A 15,556-nucleotide genomic window follows, 5' to 3' on the forward strand; every position below is an offset into this window, starting at 1 on the left:
AAAAGTATAAATAAATAAATAATAAATACACAACGAAAGATGAAAACTTACAAAAAGTACTTTAAGCAGGCCTAAAGTCTAAGTGGCTATGACTGCCCCTTTCTGTGGCTTTAGTCCAGACTTTAAGGAGACAATTTCATATAAAAATAGTAAAAATAATAACTAATAATAATATTTAGTGATTATTTAAAGTAAGTCTGTTTTTTTCAGATATTTAAATAACTTTCCCTTTGCCTAAAAACATTCTCCTGCGCGTTAAGTTCCCAGCCTTCTGATCACTTTTCTCGCGGGAACCAAAATGAAAACCATTTTGGCCAAAGAATGCAACCCGCAGATTGCCAGCCCCTTCCCCCTTTTCTGGCCTGTTTTCTCCGCCATTTTGAACGCCCCGCCCCTGTGCTTGTGTATGCCATAATCTCACCCCGAAAAAAAAAAGAAACATTAAATTGAAAACAAGAAAAGTGAGCGCTACGCTTCGGTTGCATTTTCAAGTACTCCCCTCTCTCTGCCCTCCCAACAAATACAAAACCCCCCCACCCCTGCTCATCGTAACAAGCATAAACCACCATTCTCTATGTGTGCGTGTGTGTGTGTGTGTGCGCGTTTTTGGTTGGTGACCCAAAATGCCGCAGATGATGATCATCATCATAGCAATATCACGAGCCCAACATGCAACATGCCATACGCTGGCTCTCCCGGTGGTGAGTGGTGAGTGGTGAGTGGTGAGTCGAGTGCCGCGTGTCACTCACTCCCGAGTCTTCGATTCCCCGGCGATAGTTTCCCGACGATAATAATAGCCAGGAAAACTGAACAGCAGAAGAAGAAAAAATACGAAAATCCAACAGAGAAGTATCCATAAATAATGAGCAGGGAATTGAAAGTTTCGAGGGGAAGCACCGACCTACTAAATACCCTTCAGTCATGCAACGAGATATTTAAAAACTTGTTTAAATATTATATTTTATGTAAATAAAGTTTAAATTAAATAAGTTAATATGGAAATTATTAAAAAAAATATTTAAAAAAATAAAATATTTAGAAAACCATTTAAGCTTTCATTTTAATTGCCAACAAAATAATATTTAAAATTAATCAAAAATAAGATAAAACAATCATAAATATTAAATATTTTTCAAGTTATTTTTTATTTTATATTTTATATTTTATATTTTATATTTTATATTTTATTTTTACTTTCCACTTGAAAATTTCCCTTAAAAATTAGACATTTACCTTAACTTTAAATTTAATTACCATAAAAAAAGAGTATTAACCAAACGACCTCTTTCCTTTCCCTTTCTTTCACCCCCTCCATCACCAGTGTCACCGCCCCCGCCCACTGAGAGAGCCCGCCTTGGGCTGAAGTGCCTGGGCGTGCGTGGCCTTCGCTTTTCCCCCTTCTATTTTCCCATTTCCCCCTCCTCACTTCTTCTTCTGCTTTGGCTTTTTGTCTCACTTCAGCTGCCCAGCCTCCCTCCCTCCCGCCTCACCCACTCCCCAACCCGCTCAGAAAAAGTGAAACCCCGCTGGAAAATTGAATAAAACCGAGAGGTAAAAAGGGCGCGTTTACAAATATTTGTCGTTGCATCCTTTGCAATTACACACACACACGCACACACACTCCATCACACACACACACAGGCATGATTATAAAACGAGGAAAAAAGGACATTAATTTTATTTTATAGAATCTTTTTTGGTGCTGTCGCCGTGTCGAGGACAACATAATTCTTAGTAGCATTTGTGACAAAAGGATAACATTGCATTTGTTTGCCCGGCCAGAAGCTGTCACAGCCAGGGGATCGCATTTTCGGCATACATTTTCCGTTTCATTCAGAGTTTTTCATTGATCCTGCTGGCGAAGGACAAAGGATGCGTTCGCCTGGAAGGGAGGGAAAACGAGAAATTCGTGTGTCCCTTCTATACAATTTTTGTTGTTGCTTTTTTTTTTTTTTTTTTTGTTTTTCGAGTTTTGCTTCCAGCAGACAGTTTTCCAACACGATCAGCCCCCTTTTGTGGGCCCGCTTTTCCCCGACAGACAATGCGGAGACTTTGACAGCGATGTCTTCGTCTCAATGTCCCTTTTTCCAAGCCGATGTCCTTTTGTCGCCACACGGCAAAGTCAATAGATTTTCCACGGTTACAGCTTCTTTATTTGTTTATTTATTTACGACGTCATTGCCTCGAGGCTGACGTTTCAATCTACAGCGCCTTCCAGGGTTGAATATCGGATCGGATTGGATCGGATCGGATCACTCGAATGGGTAGTTACGAAACCTGCCAATATTTTCATTTGGCCAAATTCCTAATTAAGCGGGAGGAATCGACCGATGAAAGGACGGCGTCTAAACATCAATTAGCTCCACTCACTCTACCACTCTGATGAGATTTCGAAGAGTTAATACCTCGCAGTCTTTCAAGCGGCTTAGATCCTTCACCCATTTAGTTTTCTTGGACAGAAATTCGATCGTCTCCGGACTTCCTTTACCCATTCTCAAAGTGCGATCAGCGCTTCTAGTCTTTAACTCTTTCCCATAAAACTTTGACAGATCGCTACCGGGGACTAATCTTGTCGTTCGAGGAAGTTAGCAATCATCTGGAGAACTTGTGCGAGTCCTTGGAGCTATGCTTACGATGTCCGGGTTGGTCATTCTAACTGAAGTCCAATCCATTGTCGTAGAAAGACAACCGAGTTCAGCTCTGTCTCGCCCGTCATGGTTATCATGGAGTTTGGTTGCTCCTCAGCTGTGCAGACATCGGCTACTGGGATCTTGAGAGAATCTCGCTGCAACCTCACGATTAGAGGAGGAGGACGCTGCCTTGCATTTGTCTTTCTGTAAATGGAAATTCATTTCAAACTTCCGCAATTCTGCATATATTCATCGATGACGGACAGGGATAAGCCTGTTCTGTTATCAAGCTATGACTAAAGTCCACATTTTTCATAAATTTATACAACCGACCGAATCTCTTTAGTGACGAAGGCAGTTCTTTTACCACTCCGATCTGTTCCTCAACCACGAATGCCGATATTGATCTCACGTACCCCATTTGGATAATTAATTTGGGGTTCAAAAACAAAGGAATAAAAAACTCTTTCTTGAAATCAAAAATTTAAATAAGACTTCTAACTTTAAAAGATCTCAGTAAGGCGACTAGAAGTATAATGAGAGATATCTGAGAATTGCTATACCTTTCAGTTTGGCTTGAGTTTGATTTCTAAGGTGACATTATATTCAAATTTCTACCGAATCAATTTGTAAATCAAATCTTGTAATCTAATGGAAGATTAGTCACCGTGTGGGAGGATGACGGTCGATTGGGATTTGGCCACTTGAAATGATTGTTATACTAAGTTTCGTTACGACCCAGTTGACCTGATCCGATTCGATATCCACTCCTGGAAGATTAAAACGTCAGGCTGGGGGCAATGACAAAGTAAACAAACAAATACAAAAATGTTTTAGTAATTGTCTAGTAGGCGCCCCTTTTCGGTAGAATGAAGTTTATTAATATAGGAATTTGAAGGGAATACCCTTCACCTGACCAATGACAGATCGACTGGGTTATTGGGCGTGATCAGGAATACACGTACCTACTTTAAAAGGATGGAAATTTCTTTTCCATTTGGTATTAATTTTATCCAAAATTCTACAAATAAGACTTAAACTTAAACTTAAACTTAAAGAAAGAACTTCGAGGGACTTTCCCCCTGATTTTCCACAAAAAGAAGCACTTTGTCCAACAAATTGGCGTTCCGTGGAAAAAGGAAACTCCATTTACAACAATTGCCAGAAATTTGCACTTTCTGCGGATGGAAAACTTTCTCGTTTCTCCCCACCCAACAGCCCTTTTCATCATTTTCCTCGCTGGTTTCCCCTTCTCCTGGAAAAGGGTACAACACTTCCGGTTGTTTGTAGGTCGTAGTTTATTTCTCAGTTTCTGAGATCTCGACTCGTCTATTGATCCTCACCAGTAATATACACCATAACCATATGTTATATCTTTAATCATTAAAAAATATAACTTAGTTAAAATATTCTACGAGAATTTATATCTGGTGGACGACTACTTAATCAATTTTAAATCGCATCAAATTTCACAAGAGAGCCATCCAAGTACTCATTCCTTATTAGCCAGACCCAGTAGTTCCATCAGCTCGTTCTTCGTTGCACTTGCAGAACTTACTTTCAGTTTGGATATCCTTGGGGGACCTCTCCTTCTTTCCAGGTTTCTCAAACACCTTGCCTATAACCGAGATCTTCTTGGCTTTAACCATATTTAAGAGCTGGTTAGACTCCTCTTCTCCGCGAACCTCGACCAGGAGGCCTTTCAACGTAGCTGGCTCTTCAGTTCTGGGAGTAACCGAGGTCTTCTTGGCTTTAACCTTATTTAAGAGATTGGACTCCCTTTCTCGGCGAACCTCGTCAGGGCGGGCTTTCGAAGACGCTGGCACTTTAGTTTTGGAAGTTCTTGGCTTCTGGGAATCGGAGCCTGCAGCCTCTCGAGCACGGGACTTCAAATTCTTCTTCCTTTCTTTTGCCATCTTCACAGACTGCTGAGTCGGCTTGGCTTTAAACACCTTGGCAAGCAGTTGGGAAAACCTTCCTTGACGCTTTTTAACAGGGAGTATTTTTCTCGGAACTTTTTTTTGAGTCCCCGGAGTTGCTTCCGCAAAGACTATATCCTTCACACCACTCTTGGCCGCCTTTTCTGTGGTCTTAAAGGAACTCTTCTCCGGGCTCACCTCAATCATCTTTCCACGAGAAATCATCGTCTTCCCCAAGCGCCTTTTGAGTGTAATGCTCCGCTTACTCCTCTGTGATTGTACTTTAGCTATGCTCCTCTTTCGGGCACGTTTTGGCTCAGCTGCCTCTTCCTCTTTAGGGAACTCTGGGAGCAGGAACTTCCCATGCACCTTTTCTATTTTGTTTCGGAAAAGTCCCTTCATGACCGCAAGGTGTACAGACCTCGAAATGAGATCTCTAACTCTATCTTCCATGTTGTTCTGTGACAACTCGCATTAATGAAGTTGAGAAGGAACTACTTCCGAGTTAATTCTTACCTCGAAGTAGGTGATCAACTCCTTTATGTCTACTGATCCTCCGAAGACTGAGATCACCCGGCAGACCTCGGCCACTGGGATCTTGAGGTAGTCGTCACTACCCATGTATTCAATTACCTGGGCAACTCCGCTCTTATTTTCTTTCTTAGTCTCTGGGGCTCGCATTTTTTGCAGTTGGCCTCTTCTGGGAGAGAGGGTTGACTTAGAACTTTCGTATTTCTACTACATCGGTTGATAGGTGCTGATAGTCAGGGGTAGTTAGCAACCTATGACTAACGTCTCCATTTAATCACTGACTATAAACATACACAACCGACCGCAGCATTTAAGGAGAATCTTCCCCGAGGAAGACCTTCTGTTTCACAACCACTCACTTACCCCATTATGAAATACAATTTTTACAAATACTACTTCGAAATAAAAGTTTTAGTATACAATTTGTGGATTATAAAAGTTTTCGATTGTAGATAAAAATTTAAAAAAAAATATTTTTCCAAATCGAGTTTTTCTTTAAAATTGAGGTGTTACTTCTATAAAAGCCAGAAAAGTTCTGAGATATCATAAGTATGGTTGTCTATGACGTTGAGTTTCGTTTGAGTTTGATTTCTAAGGAGACTATGTTTCATATTAAAGTTATGTACGAACGAAAAAATTTGTAAATCAAAGAAGTAGGCTTAGCTGAATACGAAGGCAGAAATAAGACCTTCCTCACACTCCAAAGCTGAGTTGCTTTTGTTTTAAATATTGTTGTCAATATCTTTGCTCTACTAAATCAGACAATCTATTTACTCAAACTCATCTTACGGCAGAGCTTTTACTAACACAAAATAAAAAAGCGTGCACATACAGTGGATCCAAGCTTATTTCGTGCAAGAAAAAATCGAATTTTTAATTTGATACTGCTACTAAACCAGCAGAGATATCAAAAAAATTTAAATGCAGTAATGTTAAGAATGTCACATATTATTAAAATAATAAAAAAAAATTTTACTAATTTAAAAAACAAAAGAATTTTTCATACAAAAACTAAAAAATAGGGCAACTCCGACGCACAAGCTTATTTCGTGCAAGCACTTTAACGGTTAATAACTCTAAACTAGGACTTTTAAATCCATTTTTTTTCCTAATACTAGTAAAAATATATTAACAAAAGCATATTTATAAGTTTTCGAGGCTGGGGGCACCCAAAAATTACGGATTAACGAGGATTTTCAAACTATTGCGCCACGAATAATAGTCAATAGTTATTGAGCAAAGCGAATTAGTCCTTAAACATTTTAAGGATGGGAAACCCCAGGAAATGGTTGCCTCAAGCCCTAGTACAAGCCGATACATAACCCAAACGCTTTTTTGCGAAAATCGGGTAGCAGATAAGGGCGGTAATGCAAAAGTGAATTAAAAACAAGCGCCATAATCAAGTACTACGTCTATCAGTTATCTTCTATTGCGAACAGACGGCAGATGAGTTCGAGAACTTGTTCGCAATTTGTGAATGCAAAGAATGTGCTCTGCTTATATTCGTGTCCAGCTTAGCATTAGTTACAAGTTTTGACTTACAAATTTGTTTGGTAGACATTTAAATATAAAGTCACCTTAGAAAACAAACTCAAGTCAAACTGAAAGGTATAGTCATCCCTTTCTACAACAAGTAAATTTGGAACGAATACAGGAATATTTTGTTTAAACTTTTCATTTCAATAAGAAGCTAAAATTATATTTAAAAATGGAGTAAGTGAGAACAATATAGGCATTCGTGGTTAAGAAACAGATCGGAGTTACAAGTGATTAAATGTGGACTTTTGTCACAGGTCGCAAGGTGTTCGCTTTTCCAATGATGTCCCGGAGACAAGTGTTGACGATTCTTCGGACACTTACCTTACTCTCCATTTCCCTGTGGCCGATGTTTGCAAGGTCATGTCTGAAATCGGAGGACCAGTCCTGTTGAGCAAGTTGGTGGCCCACTTCGAGGTAAGGATTCACTCCGAAGTGGCTCTTTTTTCTAAAATTCATAAATGTATGTTAACGCAGGGTAAGATGGCAGTTGGAGTTAGGCACAAGGCGTCGAAGTTTGTATGCCAGTCGCTCGTAGAGGGCCTTAATCAAAAGAAAATAGGAAAGCGAAATGGAAAGTTCGTGCTTCCAGAGTTATTCAAAGAGGAAGAGAGCGCGGAGGACATACTGTACATAGCTGAAGAACAACCAGCACCAACTTCAGGACAAGGGAAGAGCGAGCTCTCAAAGATGTTTTCGAAAATGTATGAGGTTGATCGCACTTACAAAAAGGGTCAAGAACGGATTAAGATGTACGAGTTCCTTAAGAAGGAAATTAAGTTTGTCGAAGAACTGATGGCCGCATCTCCAGAAGATCATAGGAAATTTTCCATGGCACTGGATTGGATGATTCGCATGGAAGCAAGTGAGAAAGAAGAAGCTTTAGAGCTCGCTAGAAAGTTTATGACTCTAATGGAAGATTAGTCGCCGTAAAGGAAGATGACGGCCGACTTGTTAATCAGTTTGGGATTTGGCCACTTGAAAAGTTCCGTTACAACCTAGTTGAGTGATCTGACCCGATTCGATATCCACTCCTAGAAGATTGAAACGTCAGGCTGGGGGCAATGACGAAGTAAACAAACGCTGGAATGAAGTTTATTAATATAAGAATTTGAAGGGAATATCTCACCTAATCAGTGGACAGATCAACTCGGTTGTTGGGCGTAATGAGGAATACACGAACCTTCCTTATGGGATGGGAATACTTCCTATTCCTTCTCAACTTTATATTCATTTTATTCAAAATTCTTCATATTGTATTATATTAATTAATAAATTGTGCCACATTCCCAATCGTAATTTATGTCTCGCAGCGTGCATACGGGCAGACGGACATGACAATCGACTCGGCTACTGATCCTGACCAGTAATATTTACATCATAACCATTTGTTATTCTTAATCATTAAAAAATGTAACTAATTTATATTTGCTGGACGACTACTAAATCTATTTCAAATCACATAAAATTTCACATAAGAGCCGCAGACTCTCGAGCCTGGGACTTGATAATCTTCTTCCTGTCTTTTGCCATCTTCAACGACTGCAGAGTCGGCTTGGCTTTTATACACCTTCCTTCACTTTTCGGACAATACGTCTCTCCTCGTGGTCATTAAAAATTGTGTTTGGAGCTTCACGGCCCTTATCTGCTACCCGATTTTCGCAAAAAAGCGTTTGGGTTATGTATCGGCTTGTACTAGGGCTTGAGGCAACCATTTCCTGGGGTTTCCCATCCTTAAAATGTTTAAGGACTAATTCGCTTTGCTCAATAACTATTGACTATTATTCGTGGCGCAATAGTTTGAAAATCCTCGTTAATCCGTAATTTTTGGGTGCCCCCAGCCTCGAAAACTTATAAATATGCTTTTGTTAATATATTTTTACTAGTATTAAGAAAAAAAAATGGATTTAAAAGTCCTAGTTTAGAGTTGTTAACCGTTAAAGTGCTTGCACGAAATAAGCTTGTGCGTCGGAGTTGCCCTATTTTTTAGTTTTTGTATGAAAAATTCTTTTATTTTTTAAATTAATAAAAACTTTCGTTATTATTTTAATAATATGCGACATTCTTAACATTCTTACATTAGCAGTATCAAATTAAAAATTCGATTTTTTCTTGCACGAAATAAGCTTGGATCCACTGTATTTAGTGACGCTTTTGTGTTGGTTTGCAGCTGTGCACTGAGAGAAAGGAAAGAGAGAAAGAATTCATCACTCATTTCAACACTCGCGTCGAAGGTCCCCACTGCGAAGTAAACTCGAAAGTACAAACAGAAGTTACAAGGAATGATTTCCAGTGCAAGTGTCCAAGGATGATCGAGGAAGAAACAAGAACAGTTAGCGACGGAATGAGGCGGAAAGAGGAAAACTAAAAATTGTTGTTGGAATAGCAATGAGTTCGAGGATGATCCAGGAAGGAACAAAAACAAATTGCATTGAAGTTGGCGACGGAATGAGGTAGAAGGAGGAAAACTAAAAATTGTTGGTGGAATAGCAAGGAGTTTGAAGATGATCGAGGACAAAACAAGAACAAGTTACATTGTAGTTGGCGACAGAATGAGGCGGAAAAAGGAAACGAAAAATTGTTGGTGGAATAGCGTAGCGAGCGCTGAAAGATCATGGACAAGCAAGGCGTTCCGCTAACTAAACTAAGCTTTTCTCACTAAAATGAGTTAAAATGTCATTCTTAAAGATAAATAGCCGATGTAAAACCGAAATTATAATAATAAGCTTCCTTTTAAAGCGTATTTTCTTAGACTTTATCAATCTTTCGGATTTGTCATCGATCCCAGGATGTCTATATATAATTCCACCAAAATCCCAAATTGAAATCCCCGCTGCCGAAAAGAAAATCCACCGAAGGGGAGCTTAGTAGCTACTTACAAGTATCCAAATAAACAAGCAGCCTTAGCCGCAACCACCGAATCAATTGTTTCGAGACCCCAAAAGGAAAATGAAAGAAGGCAGGGATATATACATATATCTGGTTCAGGGGAACCCCCTTGCCATTTTGGGCTATAAATCTAAGCGTCAAACAGAAGCGCGACGGAATAATCAGAAATCAATACAATCTGCGTAATATGTTTTATGCGCCCTTTGGCTTTGGCTTGGGCTTGGGCTTGGGCCTGGGCTTCTTTGCCATTTTTCCAAGCAATTGAGTTTGATGATGCCGCAGCTCCACCAAAACCCTCTAAAAGAAAGCCCCCAGCACAGAGCCCCCTCCTCCAAGCTGATTAAGCCACAGCCTGAGGGCCATGACGTGACTTTTGGCTTTTCTTTTTCGATAATCAAAAATCACGCACACAATGGATCCTGTAATAGTTGAATTGAATTGCCCAAAGGAGCGGAGGGTGTTTTCAGTGCCCCCCCACCTCGGCTTTATTGGCCTCATTGAGAGGCCAAGCTACACCCACTTGCTTGGCTCTATGACATGCTTTGACATCGCAGAACTCATCCCTGATCCCACAGAGCACAGAGCACAGAGCACAGAGCCCAGAGCCCGACAAAACCCCCATCCAACCCCTAGGAACATGGCATCATTACACGGCCGCGTCGCACGCAAAATTGTGCGAAATTTGGTGAGCCGCGTGTGGCAAGTCGTGTGGCGGATTCAATTCGCAAACTTTTCAGCCCCCACAAAACGAACACACACGAGATACGCTTCGAAATGAAGCCAACCCCCTTGGTCTGAATAACCTACCGAAACAGCCAGACACCCAACTACCCAACCACCCATTTCCACCCACCTTGTACACTTTGAAGTCCTGAGGAGAAGGACGCTTAAATAGCGATTGCCGAACAGAAGCAGATGGTAAGTGGAAATTTTCAAGGGAAACTGAACTTCACTTCGTTGACAAAATGCATAACTTATAACCATCCAGAATGTATTTCCACAGCTTTAAATTCAAACGAGGCACATTTTCCGGTGCATTAGCCTTCTGTGCCGAATATTTTCAGTTTCAAATTAGAAATAAAATTTTAAAATTAAATTTAAAAAGTTGCTTGCTAACCAAACTCCTTGCAGTGTACTTAGTTTCTGTTTTATACAAAATAAATTAAATTTTAACTTAAAAGACAAATCAAATAGAAAATGCACATTTTCCAACTGGTTTTTCCAACTTTCAGCATTACCCTGAAAGTGCCACCGAAAATCAATTGTGGAAAAGAGGAATTCATTTCAGGTTATCCGCGAATTTCCAAAGCAGGCAGATGGAAATCGAGGGCGACATAAAAATAAATACAAAGGGATGGGAGATGGGGGTAGAGGACAGGAAAACAGAGAAAACATGGGTCTTCGGTGAGAAATTGCTGGAGGAAAATCCACTTAAGCAGCTTTGACAAAACTACGAAAAGAAGCTGCCAGCCGGGAAATCGACTCCGGAGATATAGAATATACAGCTGGCAGCGCCGAGTTGGCCAAGATTTATGGGATCTTTTAGGAAAGAGTTGCGCCAGCGGCCCCAGGAAAAATCTCATCAAATTTGTTTAAATGCCCATAAATCTCGCGGGGCAGCTGAAGGGAGAATGCAGCTTAAGCTTCGTGTAAACAATCATTAAAAATCATTAACCATTGGCGCCACTTTCTCATAATAAACACCCAACTCCGCAACTCCGCAACTCTGCAACTTGGCAACTTGGCAACTTAGCAACTACAGTCGAGAGATACTTTTGTATCTGAACATGCTAGTTTTATATTTTGTTTACGCAATGGCAGCGTGAGAAATTCGCCACGCCCCCGATTGGAAACCATAAAACCGCTTTGGCCATAAACAAAATCAAAAACAAAGAAAAAAAAGCCAGCCAAATCCCGGCAAACAAACAGAAATATTTGGTTTTCTGGTCATGCCCAAATGAGCTGGGCGCCAGCTACGTAGCTGCAAGTATACTCGTACCCAGATACTCCTCGCACTCTTCCGATATACTCGTATATATCCCCCATCTCTAACCCAGAGATCCAAGGCAGAGCAGTCAGTGTTTTTATTGGAAACGTTTTTACGGCTCGCCGTTTTTATGGCGACGTATAAAAAAAAGGAGCAACACGAAAACCATCGCGTAACTAAATAGCAAATCGAAAACATCCAAAATAATTAAACAACAAATTGCGCACAGCACAAATAAACAAAATCGAAACGAAACGGGATGTTCTTCTTTTCAAAATGAGCCAAGATAATCAATCAATTTACAGGGTTCTCGAAGACCATCTAAGGGGCCTACAATTATAGTTAAATTTCCCTTTTCGTTTTCTGGGGACAAATACTATTAATATTATACATAGTACAGGAGTGCTCAACGCCAATGGTCTGAGACCTCATTTGTTTTTGTAAATGCTCGCTGCATATGGGCTTTTAGCGCTCGCTTCGCTATTCCACCAACAATTTTTTGCTTTCCTCTTTCCGCCTTATTCCGTCACCAACTGCATTGTATTTTGTTGTTGTTTTTTCCTGGATCATACTCGAACTCCTTGTTATTCCACCATCCTCTTTCCTACTCATTCCGTCGCTAACTGTTCTTTTTTCTTCCTCGATCATCCTTGGACACTTGCACTGGAAATCATTCCTTGTAACTTCTGTTTGCACTTTGGAGTTTATTTCGCAGTGGGGACCTTCGACGCGTGTGTTAAAATGAGTGATGAATTCTTTCTCTCTTTCCTTTCTCTCAGTGCACAGCTGCAAACTAACACAAAAGCGTCACTAAATATGTGCACGTTTTCTTATATTTGTGTTAGTAAATGCTCTACCGTAAGACGAATATATACTTTACAGCTTTAATTTCCTTTTTTAAAAGTAATAAACTTAATTTATTTTTCTTACAATCTTAAATTAGTATTAATTATTTAATAAAGATCATTTTGTAGGTCTTCACACTGCATCATCTTTAAGATAATTCCTGCTATTTGAACCTTTAAACTACAGTTGACTTTCGCATTCCTGGGAAAACTTCTTAGTGCCTGCAAGCTTTTGGCAATTTAGTTGCCGGCCGAGATTAGTTTGGCCAATTTATCGTTTATTTTGCCATTTTCATGGATGGAGGGCTGAATAAAAAGGAGGCAAGGGATGGAATCCGAGGCGCGAAATTGCGAAATTAAATTTGCAGTTATTGCGCAACCATGGAAAATTGGTTAGCGCCGGCTGTCTATTTTTGTATCTGTATCTGTGGATCTGAAGCCATCTCCTTGGTAATTGCCGCGAAGTGAGACATCCGCAAAAGGATGGGAATAAATCTGTAAGAGGAGGAGCAGCAGATGTATCTGTATCTGAAACTCAATCCTGCACCTCTGACACTTTTATGGCCTCTCTAACTGAATCTGCATGCAAATGGCGGAATTCGGTTAACCCCAAAAAACGAACAAAAGCCATTTGATGAGCTCCAACGTTTAGATAGTAAAGGATTAAGCTAAGTAAACTATTTTATTGGCTTGTGAAAATGTATTTTACTTTTGGAGGTTAGTTTTCCACGGATTCTAAAACCATTTCTTACAAAAATCCCAAATATATTTTCCGCTTTGCTTGCCCATCTTTGCATTTTCATTTTGCCCCAAACTTAAGCAGAAATACGAGTATGTTTATCTGCGATTAAAAAAGATAGTACAGATACTTAAATATTTGTAATCTAATTAGTAATACTTAACCCACTTGGCCGCCCTAATATTATTAATTTTCGGTAACCCTTTCTGAATGTGAAAAGCGTAGCCATTTCCATGTTCTCGACGATGCATTCATTGCATTCCCCCAATTTTCGCCACACACATATTTCAATTTTGCCCGCTCTAAGCTGCCTTTTCGCCGCGTTCCGCATTTTCACCATTCACTCGCAGAAATTTCCACCGGGCAAGGGGGTGAAAGGGTGTGAAAAGCCCCCCACCAACCGATTTCCCCCAACGACGGCGACTGCAGGCCGAAATAATTATGCGTGTGCATTCCGTGGCCACACCGAAATGAGCTGCGATTTATGAATGCCAGGACCGAAAAACCCAGGAGCCGAAAACCAGGAGCCAGCGGAAATGCAGGACCTCAGGTCGGGAAACTGAAAACGGAAAACTGAAACATTCCTGCCCAACCCCCTCCCCCTCCCTGGGGCACCCAAAAAAAGGATCAGGATCCCAACCGTCGAACGACAAGCGCAGACATTATAATTATTAATAAATGCAGCAATGCAGGCGTCGAAAATTTTTGGGGCTGGGGGGAAAATGCAAGGCGTGGGGAAAATCGTGGACAGCGGCAACAACTATTTACGGCATTTCCATGCGAGCACGAAAAGTGCGAAACTGGAATTAATATGTGGCGCCCAAATGATGGAGCTGCCTTGATTTCGCCACCCTCTACCCTCTCGATGAAATCGCTTGTGCGGCATTTTTAAATTTATGATACGAAATTGATTTTATTAAATAAAGTCCTCGGTGCAGCGAGTGCATTAAAAACGCAGCCTTAATTAAGAAGCGTAACGGCACTGGCCAACAAAACTCAGGCTCTGTTCCATACAGATTGAAGTGTCATTTCACAATTTTTCGAGATTCTTACTTAAACTTTTCTTGATTTCTTCTCAAGACTTTCTTGTTATCTACTCTTTTCTTTAGCAAACTTAGTATTGACTTTTCCAGTTGAGAATTTTAATACCTCACAACAACCATCATTCATGTTTATCAACTTACACCCCCGCAAAGTTCGCTTATGATCTTTATTTTATTTATTTATTTATCTAAGGCTAACAATTAGTTAAAACCAAGAGCTAACAAATGGCTAGGAGCAATAGCAGCATGGCCCTTCAGCTCGGCTTAAGTTAGAATATGGCTGGTGAATTTTTGGCTTATGAGTATATACAAGATATTGCTAGGGATTACTTTTTACATTTTATTTACAAAAACTTTGATTTAGTTAGATTTGGGAGGTGATATGGGAGTTGTTTAGGAATTTGAGGATGTTTAAAGAGTTTGTATCTGTGGGGTTAGCTATGGTGCTGATTGGATCTGGATTATTAAGGAATAAGGATCTTTGCGTGGAAAGGGAGGGGCAGGAGCAGATAATGTGGTGGATGTCAATCTGGGAGATGTTTGTTAAGAATGAGTGTCCTAGTCTGAGGCGGGTGATGATGATTTGTTCTCTTCTGTTTAGGAGTTTTTGAGGGGCTGGGTAAACGTTGATAACTTGAGTATTTCTTGATACCAAACGGAGGTACGCAGTTATGTTTGTTTTGCATGTAGGAGATATTTTAAGAAGAGGCTTAGGTTAGGGGTGTAGGTTAAGGGGAATTCGGCAGCGTGTTTTGCTGCAAAGTCAGCTTTTTCGTTACCTGCAATGCCCATGTGACTGGGGATCCAGATTAGTTTGATTTTTGGGAAGTGTTGGGTGATCATATTGCGAGCTAGGGTTGGATAGTGAGAATGGTTATCGTGGTTAAGAATCGCGGTAACTGAGGACAGGGAGTCTGTACAGATGGCATGCTTGCCTGGCAGCTTGACGCAGATGACTAAGGCTTCCTGGATGGCTATAATCTCGCTCGATAGTACTGAGGAGAAATAGTAGTCAAACTGAAAGGTATAGTCATCCCTTTCTACAACAAGTAAATTTGGAACGAATACAGGAATATTTTATTAAAACTTTTCATTTCAATAAGAAGCAAAAATTATATTTAAAAATGGAGTAAGTGAGAACAATATAGGCATTCGTGGTTAAGAAACAGATCGGAGTTACAAGTGATTAAATGTGGACTTTTGTCTCAGGTCGCAAGGTGTTCGCTTTTCCAATGATGTCCCGGAGACAAGTGTTGACGATTCTTCGGACACTTACCTTACTCTCCATTTCCCTGTGGCCGATGTTTGCAAGGTCATGTCTGAAATCGGAGGACCAGTCCTGTTGAGCAAGTTGGTGGCCCACTTCGAGGTAAGGATTCACTCCGAAGTGGCTCTTTTTTCTAAAATTCATAAATGTATGTTAACGCAGGGTAAGAT

General features: G+C 40.3%; 2 protein-coding genes across 3 annotated transcripts; one reads left to right on the forward strand and one right to left on the reverse strand.

Annotated features, from left to right (window-relative positions):
* Positions 1-3,992: 3,992 nt before the first annotated feature.
* On the reverse strand, positions 3,993-5,598 carry LOC108109645 (triadin-like). 2 transcript variants are annotated; one of them, XM_017218223.2, is made up of 3 exons: positions 5,444-5,598; positions 5,066-5,246; positions 3,993-5,008 (listed from the first exon to the last, which is right to left on the reverse strand). In XM_017218223.2, exons 1-3 carry the CDS (start codon positions 5,446-5,448, stop codon positions 4,133-4,135), a joined length of 1,062 nt encoding a protein of 353 aa, XP_017073712.1. In that variant the 5' UTR covers positions 5,449-5,598; the 3' UTR covers positions 3,993-4,132. The 2 variants fall into 2 exon arrangements, with proteins under 2 accessions (XP_017073712.1, XP_017073711.1); XM_017218222.2 differs by having other exon boundaries at positions 5,066-5,249.
* Positions 5,599-6,683: 1,085 nt separating this feature from the next.
* Positions 6,684-7,909, forward strand: LOC108109654. The gene is made up of 3 exons (XM_017218232.2): positions 6,684-6,793; positions 6,874-7,033; positions 7,094-7,909. Exons 1-3 carry the CDS (start codon positions 6,789-6,791, stop codon positions 7,538-7,540), a joined length of 612 nt encoding a protein of 203 aa, XP_017073721.1. The 5' UTR covers positions 6,684-6,788; the 3' UTR covers positions 7,541-7,909.
* The last annotated feature ends 7,647 nt before the right edge of the window (positions 7,910-15,556 follow it).

The sequence above is a fragment of the Drosophila eugracilis genome, unplaced genomic scaffold, assembly GCF_018153835.1.
Source record: "Drosophila eugracilis isolate 14026-0451.02 unplaced genomic scaffold, ASM1815383v1 contig_649, whole genome shotgun sequence".
NCBI classification, from domain to species: domain Eukaryota; kingdom Metazoa; phylum Arthropoda; class Insecta; order Diptera; family Drosophilidae; genus Drosophila; species Drosophila eugracilis.